Source organism: Thunnus thynnus, chromosome 7 (genome assembly GCF_963924715.1).
Source record: "Thunnus thynnus chromosome 7, fThuThy2.1, whole genome shotgun sequence".
Taxonomy (NCBI): Eukaryota; Metazoa; Chordata; class Actinopteri; order Scombriformes; family Scombridae; genus Thunnus; species Thunnus thynnus.
Window position 1 is genome coordinate 8,296,584 of NC_089523.1, and position 21,281 is coordinate 8,317,864.

At 38.2% G+C, this 21,281-nt stretch overlaps 1 protein-coding gene across 1 annotated transcript; it reads left to right on the top strand.

Annotated features, from left to right (window-relative positions):
* The first annotated feature begins 3,120 nt into the window (after positions 1-3,120).
* On the top strand, positions 3,121-15,413 carry LOC137185779 (myelin protein zero-like protein 3). Its single transcript, XM_067594141.1, has 6 exons — positions 3,121-3,369; positions 6,721-6,887; positions 12,089-12,302; positions 13,362-13,518; positions 14,384-14,453; positions 14,703-15,413. Exons 1-6 carry the CDS (start codon positions 3,300-3,302, stop codon positions 14,781-14,783), a joined length of 759 nt encoding a protein of 252 aa, XP_067450242.1. The 5' UTR covers positions 3,121-3,299; the 3' UTR covers positions 14,784-15,413.
* The last annotated feature ends 5,868 nt before the right edge of the window (positions 15,414-21,281 follow it).

Sequence of the window (21,281 nt, forward strand, 5' to 3'; positions counted from 1 at the left end):
CACACACATGCATTCAAACACTACAGTTATTAATCCAGTCCACATAATGGTGGAGAGTCAGCTTCATTGTTCTCTGTGTATTGTACAGTATGTAGGACTGCCTATAGCTATTGAGTAATGTTGTCATACTTTTTTGTGACAGCTCCGAGAAAAGCTTCTCTGCATGTGAAACCTTTAAAACAGAGTGTAGCAGACGCAGCTTTTCATCAGCTATTCCCCTCCATACAACAGCAGAATGTGTATAAACTGATGAAAAGACTGAAGGACTCTCACGTTTTTGGCTCAAGGATAATAGTTACATGCACCATCTGGCCCCAACAATTTATATCACCTTTATTAGTCCCCTCCAGTGTTGACAACAGAAGAACAGGTCCCTTGTTGACCGGAGTCGCCAGAAAGTCACTTTCATTGCGACTGAGACAGAATTCAGCTGAAACTGAGACCATATTACTGTAAGCAGACAGAGAACCCCTGTATTCACACACACAATACATAACACAATGCAGCGCTCTGTGTGTGTGTGTGTGTGTGTGTGTGTGTATGTGTGAACATGCCCAGGTAAGAAGCATAATACTTTGTCTTCCAACTGAGGATAGAAGTCTCTATCAAAGTCATGGAAGATTACGGCATGTAATATATTTAACACAATACAACATTGTAGAACACAAAGGTCATGAATGCTCCCAGGTGAGGCAAGTCCGGTAACTCAGCATCTATTCAAAAACAGGAAGCAGTATCCCTGCCTCTGTGTGGGAACTGTTATATAATATTGTCATCAGATACAATACTGTGCTTGTGAATGGACACACAGAGTGGGATGCCACTGCTTAACTCCCCATATGTTTATCTTATATAAGAGAGGGCATCCGGAGAGGTTTGCAATTATATTTGATTCTGGATCTCAGACAAGCATCATAAAGATTTTCACATGTCTTTCAAGTAAATTAGAAGTCAGTCATACATTCATTTACTCACAGTAATTGATATTCACTCCCACTTCCTACTTCTCACAGCCCCTTATTAGTAAACCTCTAGGCATGGCTGCTTTTTCATTTTAATCAGTTTAGGGAGCAAATTTTAACACAAAAATATGCATTTTTCTCAAACTCATTAACCCTTACACCAAATGGGTTTGTGCCTACAATTAGCTTATTTCCAGAATACACAGGGGATTATTTGCTTAGAAAATGTTTTTTTTTCTTCGTGCAGCGCCATGTCATTATGCATTAAACTCTTAAAATAATATAAAATATCCAGCTAATACTAATAGGATGCAATTCTGTCAAATACTGAATCAGATTATGGCACACAGCTGATACACACACAATGTATTTCAGAGAAGCAGACTAAGAGGGGATGCAGACGCTCTCATTCGATATTCTGTGATGTGTCATGAGATGAAATGAGGTTATGCAACATGAGTACAACATCTCTGTTGTCAGAATGTGGGAAACGCTCCTGGCAGAGCAGATGGATATAAGGATGTAACTACAATCCAGACCAAATAAAGACATGAATAGACTTCAAAAGGACTCTGTGCAAACATGAAGGGGAGAGATAAAACATTACACCAGAGTTACACTGACCTAGCAAAGGCTAGAAAAACAAACTCCGTCTCCTATTAGAGATAATTACAACAGTAAAGACAGGAGATTGGGGACAGGGATAGCAGAGTAATATGCCTAGAAATAGCGGGCTAGTCCCAATAGAGGGCTACATGGTTTTATACAGAAGCTGGCTTGGGAGATAAGGGACTGAGCCTCAGGCCTCAACACAGTTGGGTCATATGAGGGGATGAAGGTGGGTGAAGATAATGAAACATATTTTGATGTGGTTTCATTTTTTCTCCATAGGCCATGCTGGTAAAGATGTGTATCAACAGGAGTCTCACATTCATGATCATTGTTACCCACTGTTACTGTAAAATGCAAAAATAAACAAAATATAATATTCTGCAAAAAAGCATTAATAGCTTCATTTTTATTAACAAGACTAAATCATTCAGCTGGGTGAACTGACTTCAGGAATACCCCAACAGCCCTGAAGCTTAGTGAACCCAACAGACTTTTTGACTTGTCAAAATTAATAATTAATGGCTCTGCTGTATTCAAGTGTCCCAGTACGACAGTGTGGCAGTGAGCCAGCATACACAATACCAGAACCCTAAAACTAAAGCAGCTAAATGGAATTTAGCCATCATTCATTTTAATATTTATTTTTCCTACTGTGACATGTCAGAAAGGCCTGTAGTGAAGTAACATGTATAGTTTCTGGCTGCAGCAGAAACACTGTTTACATACTTAGTAACTAACGAACTAACTAAATGATCATTAACATTAACATTATTTTCAGTAATACTTTAATACATCCATATGGAAAAGCTAGTATTTTACATTAGTGCAAACTTATTATTATTGTTATATTATCATTAATTGAACATTGCATATACTGTTTACTCCTGGTCAACATTTTGTACATTTCATTTCAAATTTAAACCTGCAGCAGTTCTTCTCACTTAGAATATATTTGACATATTTTTTTTTTATTGTAAACCCTAAATTGCTTCTTTTTTTAAATATATTATTTAGGATTACATAATTTGTGTATATTTTTGACTGTTATGCACCACAACAAGGCAAATTCCTTGTACGTACAAACCCACTTGGCAATAAACCTGATTCTGATTTACTTTATTCTAAAAAGAACTACTCTTATAACATAATATTGTTATTTCAAGAGCCTGCTAAAATGAGCATAATCAGTTCTTGTACATAAATACTAATTTGTGCCTCTTGAAGATACATTATAATATCCCTCCAGTAAATGGCTGGCTGTAATGTAAAAGTTACAAATCGACTCATTTGTGATCACTGACAAAGGCCAATCTACTTTAGTCTTATGGAATCCTAGTATAACCTTTTTATGGAGGGATATTAATGTTAATGTGACGGTAGGTTAATACAGTGATATGCTCTCCGTTCATTTAGTTTTCCACTATAAAGAAACTGCTGTCAGTCAGTCATTACGTAGCCTATTAACTCTGAAATATGGTGGTAGGATTTATCACAGCTTTCAAGTCCCGACAGGGTGTTTTCACTTCTTAGGTATATGCTGCTTTTTCCCAGCAATCCACCAGCTGCACTTCCTGATACACCTGTTTGTCAGGTAGGACAGTGTGCAGCGCAACGGAGAGTCTGAGTCATGACAAAATAGACTATGGACGGAATTTTACCGAAGCTTTGACGTAATTGGGACTTTTTTTGTATCGTCACGCGAGTGAACCCGTTTTCATATCTAAAATGCGTCGACTGCGCCACAGGATTACCGCTCTGAACGTGGTTTTGCTGCTGTATTTGATCGGTTGTTTCGGTGAGTAAACAGGCCAGAGCTCTGCTGTCATTTCGCTGATTCAACACCACTCTCAACTCCGAGAAACTTGTCAGCGTCTGTAGCTTATTGTTGCTTCTGTAGGCTCGTGCTGCCTGTTATTATTTCTCCAAAATCATGTTGAAATCCTGTGTAGGTAGGCTGTAGTTTATTTATTTAATATTAACCCACTAATAGTAGGTTAACTCACTAATAGTACAGCACGTTTCATTTTCATGGCCACCGCAGGCCTACTGGGAAAAATGTCTGTAGGCCTGCACACTATCAAAAGTCATTATAGGACTACTGTCTTTTCATTTAGCTGCTCAATGAAAGATATGTGCTTGGGAAACACATAGGACTAAAAACTAGTGCATTTTAAGTGGACAGCAAATATAGACCTCCCATGAGAATATAGCACAACTATGCAGATAAAGTGCTCCAGTCACAGTGAATTCACCATCTACGTCAGACACACTTCAAGTCCTAGAATATGCAGGTTCATTAAAGACGTAATTTATGTTGTGGGGATTAAGTGGAATTAGAAGTTAAGGTGGCTTCCTCTGTGGATACAGGAACAGCCCGTGATAATGACAGGCTGGTGTAAAAACCAGGCTTGGAGGGATTCTGACAACTGGTATGCACTGAGTTAAGAGCACTGTCTTTTTGCCAAGAACATTTCAAACATGGCTCTGAACTGCGGGCAGTTGTTTCCCTCTCTCTGAAAGCATCTGACCTTTTATTGAGGGAATAGAAATGAGAGATACATAGAAGCTACTGTGTGTTGTTGACTTAGAAAGAAACACAGGCCACATGAGAGTGTAGGAGAAGATTCGTGTCATCACAGTTTGTCTTAATTTGATTTTGTCCTTTGTCAGGCAGGATGTTGACATACAAATGTAGTTTTTCCTGCCAGGGTCACATCAGGACTTTTCGGAAACTATTACAATATGATGTTGTCAACATCCTGACTTTTAGTTTTTTTCCCCTCTATCTACTGAATTAAATGTCCAGACATCTTGTTGTTCATGAAATCAGGTGTCAACATCACCACTGAAGAGCTGCCAATTTTCCTACCCTGCCTCTAATTACTAGACAGTCAGCATCTATCATGTCTTCAAGTTCAAGAGCAGCTCAGGCTGCTTGATTTCTACTTTTATGAAGATATCTTTGTTCATGTTGCTGATGCGCTCAGCCTGGGGTCTTTGTAGATGAATCGGGCAGATCACATGATATCTCTTACACTCTTTTGTGTAAGATAAACTAAGTCCTTATCACGGCTGTTGGGGTCTCTGATGGGATCCAGTGGTGTCAGTCTGAGATTGTATATGTTGATCACAGCGATTTTTTTTGCTCTCGCTTCCTCCTGGGAGAAAAGGCAGTTTGAGGGCTTTGCTTTGAAATGGATAAGGTTTTTTTTCCATCTATGCCAAAAAAGCAGTAAAAAGCAGTTTTTCATGCTAAGTTGACCTTTAAAGCCACTTTTATTTTTAGCTGCACTGGAATTGTGGCTCAAGGCATGGCAATGTGAGTTGGTCAGTCCACCAATTTGTTCAAGACTGAAATATCTCAACTGCTATTTGTTAAATTGCTATGAACTTAGGTACAAACATTCATGATCCCCTGAGGATGAAGCCTACTGACTTTGGTGATTCCCTGATTTTTCCTTTGGTCTCCAACATGAGGTTGACATTTTTGGTTAGATGGATTGTCATAAAATTTGCTACGGATATTCAAAGGCCCTCAAGATAAATTCTAATGACTCAAATGATTCTCTGTCCTTTACTGCAGCACCACCAGCAGGTGAAAGTTTTCACTTATTCAGTGAAATAGCTTGACATCTATTGTACTGGATGGATTGTCGTGAAATTTGTTACAGACATTTATGGTTCCTTGAGGATTGAGCCTACTGACATTGATGATTCCCTGACGTTTTACCTAGTGTCACCACAGGGTAGACATCTTGGTTTTGGGTGAAATATCTTCACAATACAGCTGCAACAATCAGTCAATTAATCATTTAGTTGCTCAAAAGAAAATCAATAACCAACTATTTTGATAAAAGATTCATTGTTTAAGTACTTTTTCAAGCAAAAATACCAAACATTCAGTGGTTCTGGGTTCTCAAATGTGACAATTTACTGCTTTTCTTGGTATGTAAATTGAATAATTTGTGGTTTTGGCCTTGTGCTCTAGTATATTGTGATGGGCATCTTTTCTAATGATTTATAGACCAAATGATTGGTCAATTAATTGAGAAAATAAATGAGAAAATTAATAATAAAATAATCATTAGTTGCAGCCATACTTGACAACTATTAGATGGGATACTGTGAAGTTATATATTGAAGGTCCCTAGAAGATAAATTCTAATGACTTTGGTGACACAATGACTTTTCATCAAGCATCATCATCAGGTCAAAATTACAATTTGCTCAATAATGACAAATACCTGCAAAACTAACGACATTCCCATCAGCCTCAGCTATACTTTATATGAAGTGCTAATTAGCAAATTAGCAAATGTTAGTATCCTTGCATGCTAAACTAAGATGGTGGACCTGGTAAATATTACATTTAGCATTTAGCTCACAGCACTGCTGTGCCTGAGCAAAGCCTCACAGAGCCACTGACATATGCTCAACTGAACCCAGTGATCATGAATTAGAGGGAAAGAAGCATGAATTTATTGTTGTTTGTGAACATTGTGTTAGACCAGTGGTCCTGGCATGCTGTGCCTCTACATCTCTCTTCAGCTGCTAAGGAAATCTACTGAACCGAACAGTTATTAAACAGTTTATTAATGAGTTAGTTTGAGCAAATATTTTCTGGATATGGCAGCTCTCTCTCTAAAGTAGCTGTCAGTATTCAGGGCTTAATTATCATTTATTGTGGACGCTTCTTTGGCTGGCCTCCTTTGGCAGCTTGAATGAAGTGAAAGCAGTGAAAAAAAGAGAGCGGCACAGGGATATAGCTTTATCTGTAGTTGAACACCTCTGACAGACAGATGTGTAGCAAGTCTGTCAAATACAACAAGAGAGGCTGGTGAGAAATTTCTATTAGAGTGTCACTCAGTTCAGTGTCTACCAAGAGGAGATTTGCTGTGCTGACACTCACATGCCACCACAGTGTGGGCACATTTACAGATGCTATCAGGCTTTTTATTTATTGTTTTGCTTACATTAAGTGAGTGATATTTTACTCACTTACTCCTCTCCCTCTCCTCATTTCACCTGAACACCTAAACATGTAAATGTGCTCATATCACATTTCTCCATTTCTTCTTTCATTCCTGTCCACTGTGTCACTCCACCTTCACATTTTTTTTACTCCTCTCTACCATTTCACCTCCAGCCCCTTCCCTAGTCTCCTCCATCACAGTGAATACTCCAGCAGAGCTCCATGCATCCAAAGGGGACACCGTCACGTTGTCCTGCACTTTCACTTCCACCAGTAGGCCGACCAGTATGATGACTGTGGACTGGTCTTACAGGCCCCAGAGTGGAGGACCACCACAGACAGTGAGTAACAGTTCAACTTAAACTGTATGTTTATAATGAAGCTGCAATTGCAGTCCATTCAGAATGTAAAGATACTCTCTTTGTACTCGTATTCGTGAGAAATTCACTTTTTCCAAGACAATTTTGGGGAAAAAAATTCTCTACAAAACACATGTATTGACTTGTTCTTGGATTTGATCTATTCACCTACACTTTAAAAGAACAAAGAATCAGACACTCTGCAGTGCACCAGCTGAATGTTGATACAAGTGTTTATATTAGGTAGATATGGATGGAGGGATGAATGCAATGCAACTGATAGTTATACTTTCTTTCACTGTTCAAGGAACCATCTATTTCTAAAAAAAGATTATTTTTAAAGACTATTTTTATAGGATTTCATTTCTATTATTTTTGTTTTGTTGTAATTTTTGTTATTCATGATGGTTTGGCAACAATTAATAACTATGTATTTCTGTGCATAAACAACCCATAATTACTACCGGGTCAAATTTGACCCATAACACAACAGACAAAACTTTTTTTATAGGCATTTAAAAAAAAGAAAAATGATCAAAATGTGTTTTATATTATTAGGTAGGCCATTGTAGAGGATGTAATGAAGCCTTGTTTTGATCAGAAAAAATTAAAAGTATATTTCACACATCTAAACTTGAAAACAGGTCAAATTTGTCCCTAACACAATAGGAAGGTTAACTTTATCTTTTTACAGATGGGGATTGTGGGGTTTCTCTTTTAATTGGGTTACAATCCCAAATTATTCTCTGGCTGTACTGGATTGCTTTATATATCAAAAAGAGCTGAAACAATTACCTGACGAATTGATTAGTCGATCGCCAGAAAATGTATCAATTATTTGTTTCAGTAATTTTTCAAACAAAAATTCACAGTCTTCAGCCTCACAGGTGTGCTGGCATTTGCTTGTTTTCTTAGCCCTCTATGATAGTAAACTGAATCTTTGGAATTTGGACTGTTGATCGGACAAAACAAGCAATTTGAAGATGTCACCTTCAGATCTGAGAATTAATTGATAATGAAAACAGTTGTCAGTCTTGGTCCTAATCAAGTTTAAATGATTTAATGTGTACAGAACTCAAGGCATCATTCAATTCTCAGAAAAAAGGTGCAAATATATGTCAAAATGTGTTTCTAGGTATGTTAGTATATTTTTGCACCCTGGTCCTGAGAAACATTTTCGTTCTACTGTATGTGTATTTTTATATGGATATGGTTGGAAAGACAAATAAAATAAGAAACTTGAAACCTCACACAGACTGTATTCGGTGTGCAGGTATGTGACTTCCATTGCTCACACTGTACAAACATGACTTGTTTGAATATGTGGTTGCTTTATTTGCGTTCTTCACCAGCTTGACTTCTGCTGATTTCTGATCCTGAATGTACACTTGCTGTGATCAAAATACTTTGTGCTTGTGCACTTTATCAGCATCCATCTTGTACAAAATCACATTCCAGCCCACCCTCTGTGTCTTTCAGAGGCTTTCCCAGGAAACCCCGGCTGGTCAGCTACCTTAAGCTTCCTCTTTGGTGGTATCGTGGTCTTGTTCTAAATGCGATCCAATGTATCCATCCCAACCCATAACTGCACTCAGTCCTCTAACCCTGCACACTCAGGGTTCAGTTTCAGTGGCCAATCCACTAAAATCTACCACATAATTTAAGCACTTCCATTCGGACTTGAAGATAGCCATCAAATGTGGTTCTATATAATTGCATTTGGACCACTGGAATCCATAGTGTGGTAGTTGCAACTCTATATGCCATAATTTCCTATAGGAGCACTCAGAGTTAAGTGGAGCCTAATGTTTTGCGGCTCGGCTGATATGGAGTGCTGTTGGTTTAGTCATTTAGATGTAGTAATCTGGTCTCAAAGTGCACAGGGGGAGGAATGTTATATCGAGAGGGTGTTAGCTTGTGTATGCATGTGTGTCTCAGTCATCTCAGTCAGCAGATAGCATGGTTTTATTTCACAAAGCTGAAAAGGTATTAGTAAAAAGGTGTGCCATCTGCTACCCAAGGAAATGCCAGTGCCCATACTCCCTTCAACCCAGCCCAACTAGTTTGTTCTCTTTATCACAGATAAATAATGTGTGCCAGTCTCCTGATATGGTTTGTAGATTGAACCAAGTCTGGAAGTTTCTAATTTCTATTTCTATGCCTTCATTTACTTTCCATCCAATTTCATTAGCAGTTTTGGCTGGTTTATCGGTCTGTGTGTCCCTAGTCGTATATCACACTGGGAAAGACCATGAATAAGCATGCGAAAAGCTCTATCAGAAATATAGTTTTGCAGCCAAAGCTTTAGTGTCAATCTGAATTGCTGCAGTGCTTCACTGGCTTGCATAATAACCTCATTCCTGATGAGAATTCATTTTGTAGATTGGAGAAGAGAGGCTGAATGTTCAATCAAATATCAGTGCAAGCTGGTGGTAATTGGAGGATTTGGCAATTGAATTGTGCTGAATAATGCTCAAAATAAATCTATTATTATGATCTAAAACTTTAGACACTATTGTTAAGTTGGTCTTTAATAAGCCAGTCAGTGGAAGCTATTGTCAAAATTGTCGAATAGATTTGGAGCACAGGTGGCCCCAGTTGAAAACAATCCTTGGCAGTGCTGCTGTATCTCCTGAGTTTAAAAGCACCGTTGGGTCTAATGTTTGTTTTCAGACCAAGCAGACTATGCAGTCCCTGAATTCAAGCTGCTCTCTTGTAGGCTGAGCTCTGCCAAGTCCTCAAATGATCAGCCGAGGATGAATAACAGTGCAGGGAAATGACTAGGTTTATCTCTGCCATGCCTGCAATCAGGCTCACTAAAAAAATGCAGCTTATAGACACATGGCTGTAAAACCATAAAGCTGTGTCAGTGATTGTTCAGGTGACTCTGTGTTTGCATGGGATTTTTTTTTGCCTCAGTTTATTGGGATGACAAACAGTTATCCTTGTTGACACTGTACCTAGTCGGTAAATTTCTAGGTAGTATAATGATGCCTCATAGCACTAGACATACATTTGTGCGTGATCTTGATTTAGGCGGCATCATTAGGTATAAAATATTGTCTTGGGACTGTTCTGACACATATTTCAGTTTTTCCATATCACATTTTTACACATAGATCCTGTGCATACTGTATAGCTTTGATTATGAAAACAGATTTTACACATTTTAAGTAAGAAAGACAGTGCTTACTTTTCTTCATATTTCAATATGCTGTACATTAAATTACATACATACTTAGCCTTTACATGATAAAGGGGATGTACCACTGGGTGTGGCATTGGTAAAAAGATATGAGTGCCATTTAATTTTGTTTTAAAGCAGAAAGTGCAAAGCGCCTCTAGATTAAACGGTTTAAATGATCTCAAAGCTTTATCTGCTCATGTTTGTTACATTGCTCTCTATATAGTTACAATCTTCAGATAAAGAAACATGTGGCACATCCTCTGAGTCCATTAATAGTGTAGATTTGATCTTTATTGGCTGAAATAGTTTGTCCCTGATTTCTGGAACATTGAATTTGCAAATCTGTTGATTGTGATGGCAAGAATGTGAAGAGAGTAGTCACAGTGTGACATCCTGTGGCTTTCCATGTGCTGCCTATGGTTGTGAATCAGGACAAACATTCACGACCCTCCACTTGTTCTAATAAAGGTCCTGGAGTGAGAAGGGCATTATTATACTCAAAGCTGATGTCCTCTACTAACTAGGGAGGCTTTGTGCCTTTTTAGAACACTTTGGGTCAAACATGAGGCAGCTGCATGAATTGGCAGGATGCAAAAGCATCCATAGTGTTTTGAGAAGAAATCGATAGCTTCCCTCTGCTCTATTTTGACAGTACAGATGATGGACATGAGGATCTGATCTTATCCTGCAAATATTCTGAAAGCTTTAAGTTTTCATGCTCTTCATCTGACTCAACCAGCTCAAGACAAGAAGCAGTTGAAAAGAGTAATGTCTGCTCATAGTACTTAATTACATACTAATTATATTCTGTAAACTTAATGTAAACTTTTCTTTTTTGGTCTTTTACTCATTGTTAAACCGATTTTAACCAAAGTTACTCCTTCAAGTTGATGTAGTTCAAAACCTTACTTGACTTGACTGCTCTTGACTCGACATTTCTCAAATCACAAATTAAGAGAAAATTCCACCTTTTCATTCTGCTGCACAAGTACTTACTGTTTTTGTGTTGAGCTCTGCAGCCCAGATTTTGCATTCGTTCATACCAGTATATAAACAAATACAATATACTGTTGTACGTGAACTTTTCTGCTTGTCTTTCTCTTCCTTTGCCACATGACCTTTCTTTCAGCTTTCACTAAGTTAAAATCTAATGTATAGAAAGTAAACAAAAGATCATACATACAATACATAACAACATAGGACAATGCAGCACACAGACAGAATCAAAGACCTATTGGTTCTCTATTGAGAACAGATGACAACAAATATATTTACACTCAACCTCTCCATCTCATCTTCACCTTCATCACTAATCACTTGTCATGTTCCATATGTTTTTACCTTCAATTTGTTTACCTTTGAGTATCTGGTTACTAATTAGAGCCTCAGTAAACCTACCAAAACACAAACTCTACAGTCTTAGTTTACATATACTGTAGTATTTTCCACCCGCCTCCAACTGCACACACACACACTCTGGATGTCATGTTTTGGAGAGGTCTGGGTCAGCTTGTCGTGGGAGTAATGAAGGGATGTAGATTGTTGTTGAAAACACACTTATGTTAGACTAAAATGTAAATTCAGTTTTTGTGACATCTGTAGTTAAAAAGTTCTCTTTCTGCATCATTCATGCACACATATGAATTATCCCTCGATCAGATTTGTGTTCATATTTCTTAGATGAGCACACAGCTCTCTTCACTCTGCTATTGACAATATTGCCAACAGAAAAAGTCCCAATACCATCTGTCCCACCACCTGTTGCTCAAGACACTTTCCCTTAAGCAAAAAAAAATTAAAATTTAGATTTAGGAGTGATTAGTCTTATTATATGTTTTCTAAACAAGAGAGGATTTCTTTTCTGTTTGTGTTTTCTCCCAGCACTAATAGACCTAATTTAATATAACTTTACGCCCTTGCTCCGGGCATACTCCATTTGACCACACCCATTTATTTTAAACAAATATTTTTTTTACTCTCTCTCTTCTCTTTCCAGTTTTTCCACTTCTCCTCACGGGCGTTCCCTAGTCTTGAGGGTCAGTTCGCTGGTCGTATCCGGTGGAAGGGAATCCCTGCACGTGGGGAAGCCTCCATCTCTCTGATCAACGCCACGCTGAATGATAACGGGACCTACACATGCTCAGTCAGAAACCCTCCCGATGTCCACGGGTCCCCGACTTCACACACCGTACTCACTGTCACACCAAAGGGTAAGACATACACACGTAAACCGAGCAGAGAGTATTTCACTGTGTGCACAATCATTTGACTTCCCACCACCTCAATATGTGCACACTTTAACACATGTAGCATAACAGTTTTCAAATCCAGACTCTTTTGAGCTGAAAAGTATGTTCATCTTCTAAAACATCAGCGCTTGTCCTGATTTGATCCCAGGCGTCTGGATTTGGCTTGTCTCATAATAAACTGTATACTGTGGAAATGCAGAGTCAGAGGGAGGCTGAAACGAGGACTTTTAAATTCTGCTGCCAGCCACAGATTTTTTAGATAGGAGAATAATCCAAACATCTGTTTAGAGTTTGTGTAAGCCTGTCATGATGTTTACCGTATTGATTCATGTTTTAGCCTGCCTCTGCTGTCAGCAGAATATAGATGGTTAGAGGTAGGGATGTAGAGGAGGGTAACTCATCAGATCTCAGTTACCTAATTTTACACACTGACATAAATGTTTTTAACATAAATTTCTAGTAGTTGTACTAAAATGTGTTAAACTAATGTAATATGGATAGGAGATAGGAGTTCAAGTTTACTGTATCTTAATACAACACTGGCTGCAAAGACATGCTTTCTAAAAGCAATGTCTGTGCAAAAATTACTTGTGAAGATACACAGAATGAGGACTGTGAGTTTTGTCCCCCATGTCTACTGAAATTTGTTTTGGACAGGATCTATTTGCAGCTCAGTATGAACAGGAGGAATGATTGCTGCAAACACTGACTGTTGTAATGTACATAGGGAAACATAATGATTGTTTTAAGACAGACTTTGAGAGAGTTTTGTTTAACGGTTGTCAAAGTTCCACCACTAAGTTGATAAGAAGTGATTATTTATTGCTAAGGAGAGCAGAGTGATACTTGTGGAACTGCTGTATACAGTATATGTGCTGCGCATTGTGTGTCTTTGCAATATACTGTATGTTTGTGTAATAAATAATATAGTAAGTGAGGAACATATGACGTCATGTGTATGTGTTTGGTCATAAACAGCTTGTTAACATGTTTCTAATGACCTCACATCCTCCTCCTCAGCGCCCAGCATTCGCTTCTCTGATGTTGCGGTCCTTCTCGCTTTCATCCTCCTCCCCTCCGCTATCATCACCCTCATTCTGATTGGACGGATGCTCTGTCCCAAGAAACAGCACAGCCAATCGAAAGCCTACAGATCACCCATTGAGGTCACCGAGGGGTGAGTGGATTGATTCAACCAATCACTGAAGGAGGTCTCCTGGGGGTAATGCTAGTCGTTGTAGGCTTTGATGGTTATAGATGTGCTTCTGGCTTGCTAATTTGATGAAGGTTAAACAGGAATTTAAGTTTGAGTCAAAGGTTTGATTTTAGTAGCCTCTGCTTGTCATAGAAAGGTGCTATGAATCAGAACAGAGTCCTGCACAGGGTCTACAATTAGCTGATCTGCAGGCTGGTTTTATAGTGTAGCACTGTTACTCCTTGTGGTTTGAATGTGGCTGCAAGAGCTGATATTTTCTCTTTTTGTTGATATAATCCAGAAATATAAATGTTAAACAAGCCATTGCAGCTCTAATACATGTTTAACAGATGAATGAATTACAGTGACGGGATTATGTAAACAAGGATGTAGCAGCAGCAACTCAAGTTCACTTCAGGCACTTCAGAAATTATAGTTGGCTTTTATTATTTAAAAAAAACAACTTTGAGGTAAGATCTGCAGCATCACTTATGTATTTTCTCCTGCATTGTTCTCTTTACTTCCTGAAACCACAATGAGATGTTTACTGTAAACTGTGCTCCAGTGTCTCCATACGGCAGGAAACAGATGTGTGTGTGAAAACTTCAAATCCGGATGGGAATCAGTTTAAATCAGTGTGCTCTTTAAACAGAGTAGAAGTTGTAAATCAGTAAAAATCCAACAAAGAGCCTTGTGGCTGAAATGACGTTTTCCTCATTTGGACCAGTGTTTGGAGTTTGTAAATGCAAAATGTGTCAAAATATAACAGGCAGGCTTTTTCATGGTGATTGTAAATATGATTATTGTGATTACTCACTATCTTTGCTGTCCATTCTGCATTTATCAGAGAGGAGTATGGCATCAATCCACCGGGGGCCAAAGAAAAGAGGGTCTCGTGCTGTGACCTATATCTGATGGTACAGTACAGAACATTTCATTATGCTACACTGTCTTCCAACCCATAAATAACTTAATGAGACATGTCTGCCAGATCTGTTTCACAATTTTAATTTTACATGCCCTCTATGTCTGACAACAGGACTTGAGGGTTTATAAAATATTGATTTTTCCAATGTAGTTGTTCTGTGTCTGGGTCTATATATATGTGTGTGTGTGTGTGTGTGTGTGTGTGTATTTTCATCTGACTGTCTTGTCTGTCTGCCCAGGACTCAGAGGATGAGGATGAGTACTACAGCATAAAAAAGATGCCTCCTATGGATGAAGGCTATGCTGAGTCCCAGTGCTAGAGAACCCTGCTGGTTGGGAGATGTAACTGCAACATGCGGACCCGCTGGTGCCTTTTTTTTTTTTTATGAGAAGTACTGAGCGGAAATCAGTGCTGGATTCTTCTTTTCCACAGTCACTCAATGGTGATGAAGTTTACTTTTTGTGGTGACCACTGTGGAATACACATGAAGAAGTGTATTTTTTTTTTTTACGTCTCTCCAGCATTATGAAATATGTCAATAAGGATTTGCCTTTCGTCTAGAATCTCTTAAATTCTCCAAGCCTTGTTAAAAACCAGTCAATTGTTTTGTTGTTTTTTTAGTGAGCTATATAAAAGCAGATATCTAAACCCCTAAGGCTGTGGATAAGATATTTTCTGTTTATTCTGTCTGTAAAGGTCCACAGCTGATACTATTCTGTCAACTTACCCTGTACATGCAAACACAAACACACAGACGAGCACTATACCTACTTTATATCTTAAACATTCATCTATGTGTCACTTTAAAACTTCTTTTTGTGAAGGAGATGGATATGTTTTGTCTAATTTATTGCCTGAGCTGTTGATGTCTTTGTCGAGCTGTAGTGGAACATTTCTGTTTTATCTTTAATATTTGGACAGAAAATAAATGATTTGATTTTGAATGTCAGACGTGACCCCTTAATAGTATTTACACTGTACATAACACTGTATATACAGTATATTTGCTCTGTCTTCAGTCCTCTGTACGTTACTGTGCCATGTCATGATTTCAACATCAGCACCTCACTGCTCATTTTACTCTGGGGACGTCTGAGTTTGGATGTGGTCTTTCGTGGATGTAGTTATTTCATATGATATAACAGAATTGAGTTTTGGTTTTGGATGCGCAGCTTTCTTTTGCTGATTAATTTTTTAGCAACATTTTTGCCTAAATAAATTGTTAATGAGTGGATTCGTTTTGGATTTGTGTAGGAATGAACATGACTTTTTACAAAAATGCTTCCAGCGAGTCGATACGCAGCATTTGTTCATTAAATCTTCTTGCTGCATCTTCTTAAGCAAACAGACAATTTGTTGGTAAATCTGATAGCAGATGGCCACCGTTTCCTCTTCTACTCTTTGTTTAGTCTGTTGCACTATTCATGAATGGATCTCTTCCACTATTCATGAACGTTCTTGAATATTCCTTTAAAAACTCACAGGACAGTCGGGGGTCTTGGAGCTTCACTCACAAATTGCGGCAGCATCTGTCTCATCTATGCAACTGTGAGACTTAAGAGTCATGGAAAGAGAAAAATAACCATACCAATGAAAAACACACAGAAAGCGATAAGTCCTCATTCTATCTCATTTCTTTTCTATTTCTCATTCAGCTCATTCATGCCCTCTAGGTTTTAATAATTCACACACTGCTATGGTGAAACAATTATCATTCCCGCTTCATCTGAATTACCATGGCAACAGCTTACTCATGTCAGCCAGAAAAAAAAATAAAAAAATAAAAAATTGATTGAAGAAAGAAAATGCTCAGTTGACTGCCTGGACTCTATTTTCTGGACAAACGTCATTGGGGAGAGGGTTTCTAGTCCCCAGGCTGAAGAGTTACAATATCATTACTGCCAAATAGCATCATTTACATTCACAGAGTTACTGTTCCAAATGTAGATCTACTCAGCATTTTCTTTTCTAAACGCTCCAGTAAGACAGATGTTTTTCTAAAATATCTGTTATCTCAACATAAATTATATCCTCGGGCTTAGCAGAGAGGAGGGTCCGATCCTCCCCAGATGAAATTGTGTTGATTTGCCCTGTTTATCCACATGTATCTCAGCTGTCTGGTATTGTTATTGCCAGGAAATATTGGCAGTTGGAACAAATCTTAACAGTGAAATACTAAAGTCTCCTAAACAGCAGAACCAGGCGATGGCTGAACCTTTCATTCATCCTCCATCCAATGAATCTACAGATTGTTAAGTAGCAATATCTTCAGACTTTGGCCATTCAGAGTGATTTTGAACAGAACCAATTTAGGCACCATTCAGTTTCATTAAAATCTGATATTGATACATTGTGTGTGTGGTGGACAAACGGACAAGGCCTCTTTCACCAGGTTCACTGTGGTTACTTCATGATATACACTGGTTAGACTGCACAAAGATTCAAGATATAACACTACAAACTGGTGAAACTAGACAGTAGATATCAAGATGGTATCAACCAGCTTGGGCATGCAAATACAATGAAGTACAAGTACTTAATAAAGCAAGGTTCTTATGCTAATGGAGTTTTGGATGCACCTCATTGCCAACTTGCAAAATTATTGATCAAATTATTGATTTCTCCTTGTGCTTCATCACAATTAAGTGGGTAAGTTCGGTCTCTAAAACTATTGACAGAAAGTTTGGGGGAGGGGAGGGAGAAATCGATCGACTTTGTCCTGACTCAGTAAATTGGGTCCTAATGGAAGAGCACCTGTGTGACTTTTTGTGTGAGTGCAGCTGTGTCAGATATGTCCCAGTTCAGGAATGGACACCTGCTCCACTTTTATCTTATTATGGCTGATGGGAAAAGCTTTGATTTTCATCCTCTGGGTCTTTGTCCTCTGATGTCACAGATCATATGAGAGAAATATGAGGAAAAAGAACTAGTGAGAAACAGAAGGATAAACTGAATGTTCAAAACTTTGTAGATGTAGGGACAAACTTACTAATGCTACTTGAGTGAATAAGAAGGATGTCATTGAAGCATACTGACACATTGTGCAATGCACTCAATCACTTACATTCACATGACCGAAAAACATCTGTCTTTATTCTTGAAATGGCCACTATGCACTGGCACTGGGATTTTGAGGGGGGAGCAGTTTTGATACACGAAGCCAGAATTTGATGGACAAATTGACTGAATCTACTGTTTCTACCTAGAATATTAAATATACATTTCACAAAAAGTGAAGTTTGATTATATAGATGATAAAATAAGCAAAAAAAGCACAAATAATAATAATGAATACTGTTCCCACTATTTCACCACAAGTGACTAATTCTATACTATTGTACTCCTGACCATTTGGCCAGTTGAGTATTTCAGATAATTTAATAATCTTGGTCCTTCTGGCTTGGGATAGAGTCTAGGTGCACCCTTGTCACCACTGGGAATTTATATGCTACACAAGTCTTCATTTTGACATTTGGTCTTATCAAATTCCTGCTCATTGATTGTCAGTTGTGGTTCCTCTCCAATGATGCTCAATAAAATGTCCTTAACAGTGAATCATTTTCTTATGTGTGACATTTTGGCAGCTTCCACTTATACACACACACACACACACACACACACACACACACACACACACACACACACACACACACATATATATATATATTCACATTGGTATTGGTGTTTAGCTGTAATAACACCCATAATGTACCACTTAGCATGAAAGAGGTATGAGTGCCTCTCACTTAACAGGTAATAATAATGTTTTGTGCAAAAAGGTCACTTGTGGTTAACTTTCCGTCCATTGCAGTTACATGACGATCTGGGTAGTGTGATGTGTAATCAGGGCCTTCTCACAACACTAGTACCATGTCAGTTATTACACTGTGACTTCTCAACTTCAGTCTCACCATTGAAATACTATCTTATTTTGTGTTGCATTTTCATGTCTTTTCTTCCAACATTGCAGTTTGATCTTTGCACTAATGACATTGTTTGCTAACTTCTGTGGGGAATTCTTTATGTCAGTTACAGGTCAATGTGATTTATGTTGAAGATCTTTGATGTTTCAGCAACTGTTTGTCATTGAAAGAGTCTGAATTGTGCAAGATAAAATAATACCCCTTTAAGATCACACATTATTTAAAACATACACATCTATGGAGGAATGTATGTGTCTAACCATTTACCACAGATCACAGACTAATTGTGAGTTAGATCACGATCTAACTTGACAAGTGTTTTAAGATTTTTGCCCTCCAGAAAAGTCATTGGTGTACAGAATATCAGAGCAGTTTGAAATACCAGGTTTCTCTTTTTACAAAAATACAAAAATGCCCCAAAACTAGAAAAAACACACATTTTCAGCAGGCTTGCAGAACTGCAGTGTGAGTTCCAAGTATTGTGTTCACTACTTTTCACTGCCTGAGTTTTTGTATTTGCGTTAGCATTTTATTGTAAAATGCTATGTCCTCTTCCTACGCAAAAAGGGATAAGATCCTATGCAGTACAAATATAATTGACAAATATTTTATTACATTAGTTATGGTAAATCTTATAGAGTACTATTTTGCTTTTACCTTTACATCTGCATATAACATGCAGTTGGTAGATTGCATTTGAATCTCATTTTCTTTCACAGATACAGTGACCTTTAATGCTGCAAATGAGGAGCTTCATCACAGTCAGTCTGAAAGGACAGACTGCTTTGTTGTTGTACAATGCAACAAGCAATACGTAGCTATCAATAGGGTGTATTCAAAGGTGCATTCGCTTAGTTCATCCTTAGACAGATGAAGAATATGAGGAATGTGAACTGAACACCAGTGTATGAATGGCAGAGTAAAAATGATTGTAGTCTGCACCGTACCTGCATCCTCCAAAGGGTTCTTCACCACCTCAAAGAAGGCACAGTTGCAATGCTTCATATGCAACTCATACAGTAGCTACAGCTTTATTTAAGTTGTTTACAAAAAGTATGACAAATAACATTTCTCCATAAGGAAGCAGATAAACTGAAAAGAGAAAGAAATAATCCAGCATTAGCTGATGATGTGGCAAAGTCTTTTGGGTAGAATTACTGTAGAAACCTGATTACACACATGTTAACTGGATGTCCCATTTTTGGAGACATCATGTTTAATAGAAAACTACACTGTAATCACGAAAATGACATTGTAATCACAGTAATAGCAGCAACCTAAAGTGTTGCCAGAACATACCTCTTGACTGTTTCTCAATACTGGCAAGACAGTGTGACATTATTGATCTCTGTGGCCAGTACAGCAGCAGATTCAGCTGCTTAACAGAACAGTCAAATAACGACATAGATTAGCATACTGAGACATTAGGATAAGGAGCAGATGCTTTAGGCTGGGTCAGTTTCCAGTAAACTGCAGGCCAACCTGCTGCAAATGCAGCAGATGGATTGTTTTCGAAGAACATCCTACACACTCTCTCTCCGTCTCTGCTGTTTACTTCTTTAGCCACCACCGCCCGCCCTCAGCTTGATTTGGCTCTTAGGGATTTGAGTGTTTGGATTTTTAATTTTCATTTGGACAAACCCAGTCATTTATAATAAGAGATTACTATTGTGTTTGTGTTTTGCATTCCTCTCTTAAAGAATTTATAGCGGCACTCAAAAGTCCCACTGTAGGGATTTGATTTGAAGTGATTTGCCACTTGATGTTTAAATGTTGACGCTGTAAAGCTTTTCATCAACGTGCAGCAAATAGCTTTGTTGAAACTGGCAAAATGTATCACAATCTATAAGTAAATAGGATGCAATAGCTAGTTATATTCAGATGGGTGACAAACACAAAGTGTCTTAGTGAGGTACTGTTTCATCGTGAGCCTCCAGAGCAGCTTCAATACTCCTTGGAATAGATTCTGCAAGTCTGGGGAACTTCAGTGGACGATTCAACACAACATTCTTCCAAAGCATATTCCCTCATTTTGTGTTTTGATGGAGATGGTGGATAATGTTGTCTTAACCCGTCATCACTCTAAAATCTCTCATTGGGTGGAGATCTGGCTACAACTAATGATCATTTTCAGTTTCCAGTTATTCTGCTGATTATATTCTTGATTAACTGATGAATCCATTGGTTTATGACCTGTCAGAAAACAGTCAAAAAATGTCCATCATAATTTTCCAGGGCTCAAATTGCCGTGTTTATATTGTCTGATATTTAGAAATTCAAATAAGATATCAGAAGATGAAGAAAAACAGCATTTTGTGAAGCTGGAACTAGTGAATGACTTAAACCACAATTGATTATCATTGTTGCTGATTAATATTCTGTCCATAGACTAATCAGTTAATTGACCAGTCAGTTCAGCTTTTATCTGGTGACTTTGATTCACATCATTTTCATACTCGTTGTTGTTTCTCCAAATATCTCCTTTAATTCATTACCTGTCTCTGCATGTGAAGCTCCCTTAGCATGAACATATGAAAAATATGATCTTAGGGAAAAATCTGGACTAAAAGTCATTTCTCTTGAGAAGAATTCCAGTGGACTGGCCCAGTAAGGGATTGTGAACTGGCAGCTGTACAGTATGAATGTGCATCAATACTGTTGTGTAAAAGTAAAGCAGGGGAGTGCTGAGAAAGATGATGCGCACTCAGCAGAACCGTGCATTGTGTCATACAGTCCGTTATAGAACATGATGACACATAGTGATGATGTAGTACAGTCAAGTAATAGCGCTAGATTTGGCTGTGTGGCAGCAGCGACCACCGGGAAGGCTGTGGCTCAGCGATGCAGGTTAATGATTTCCCCTCAGTGAACTGGATGTAGAATAATCCTGTAAC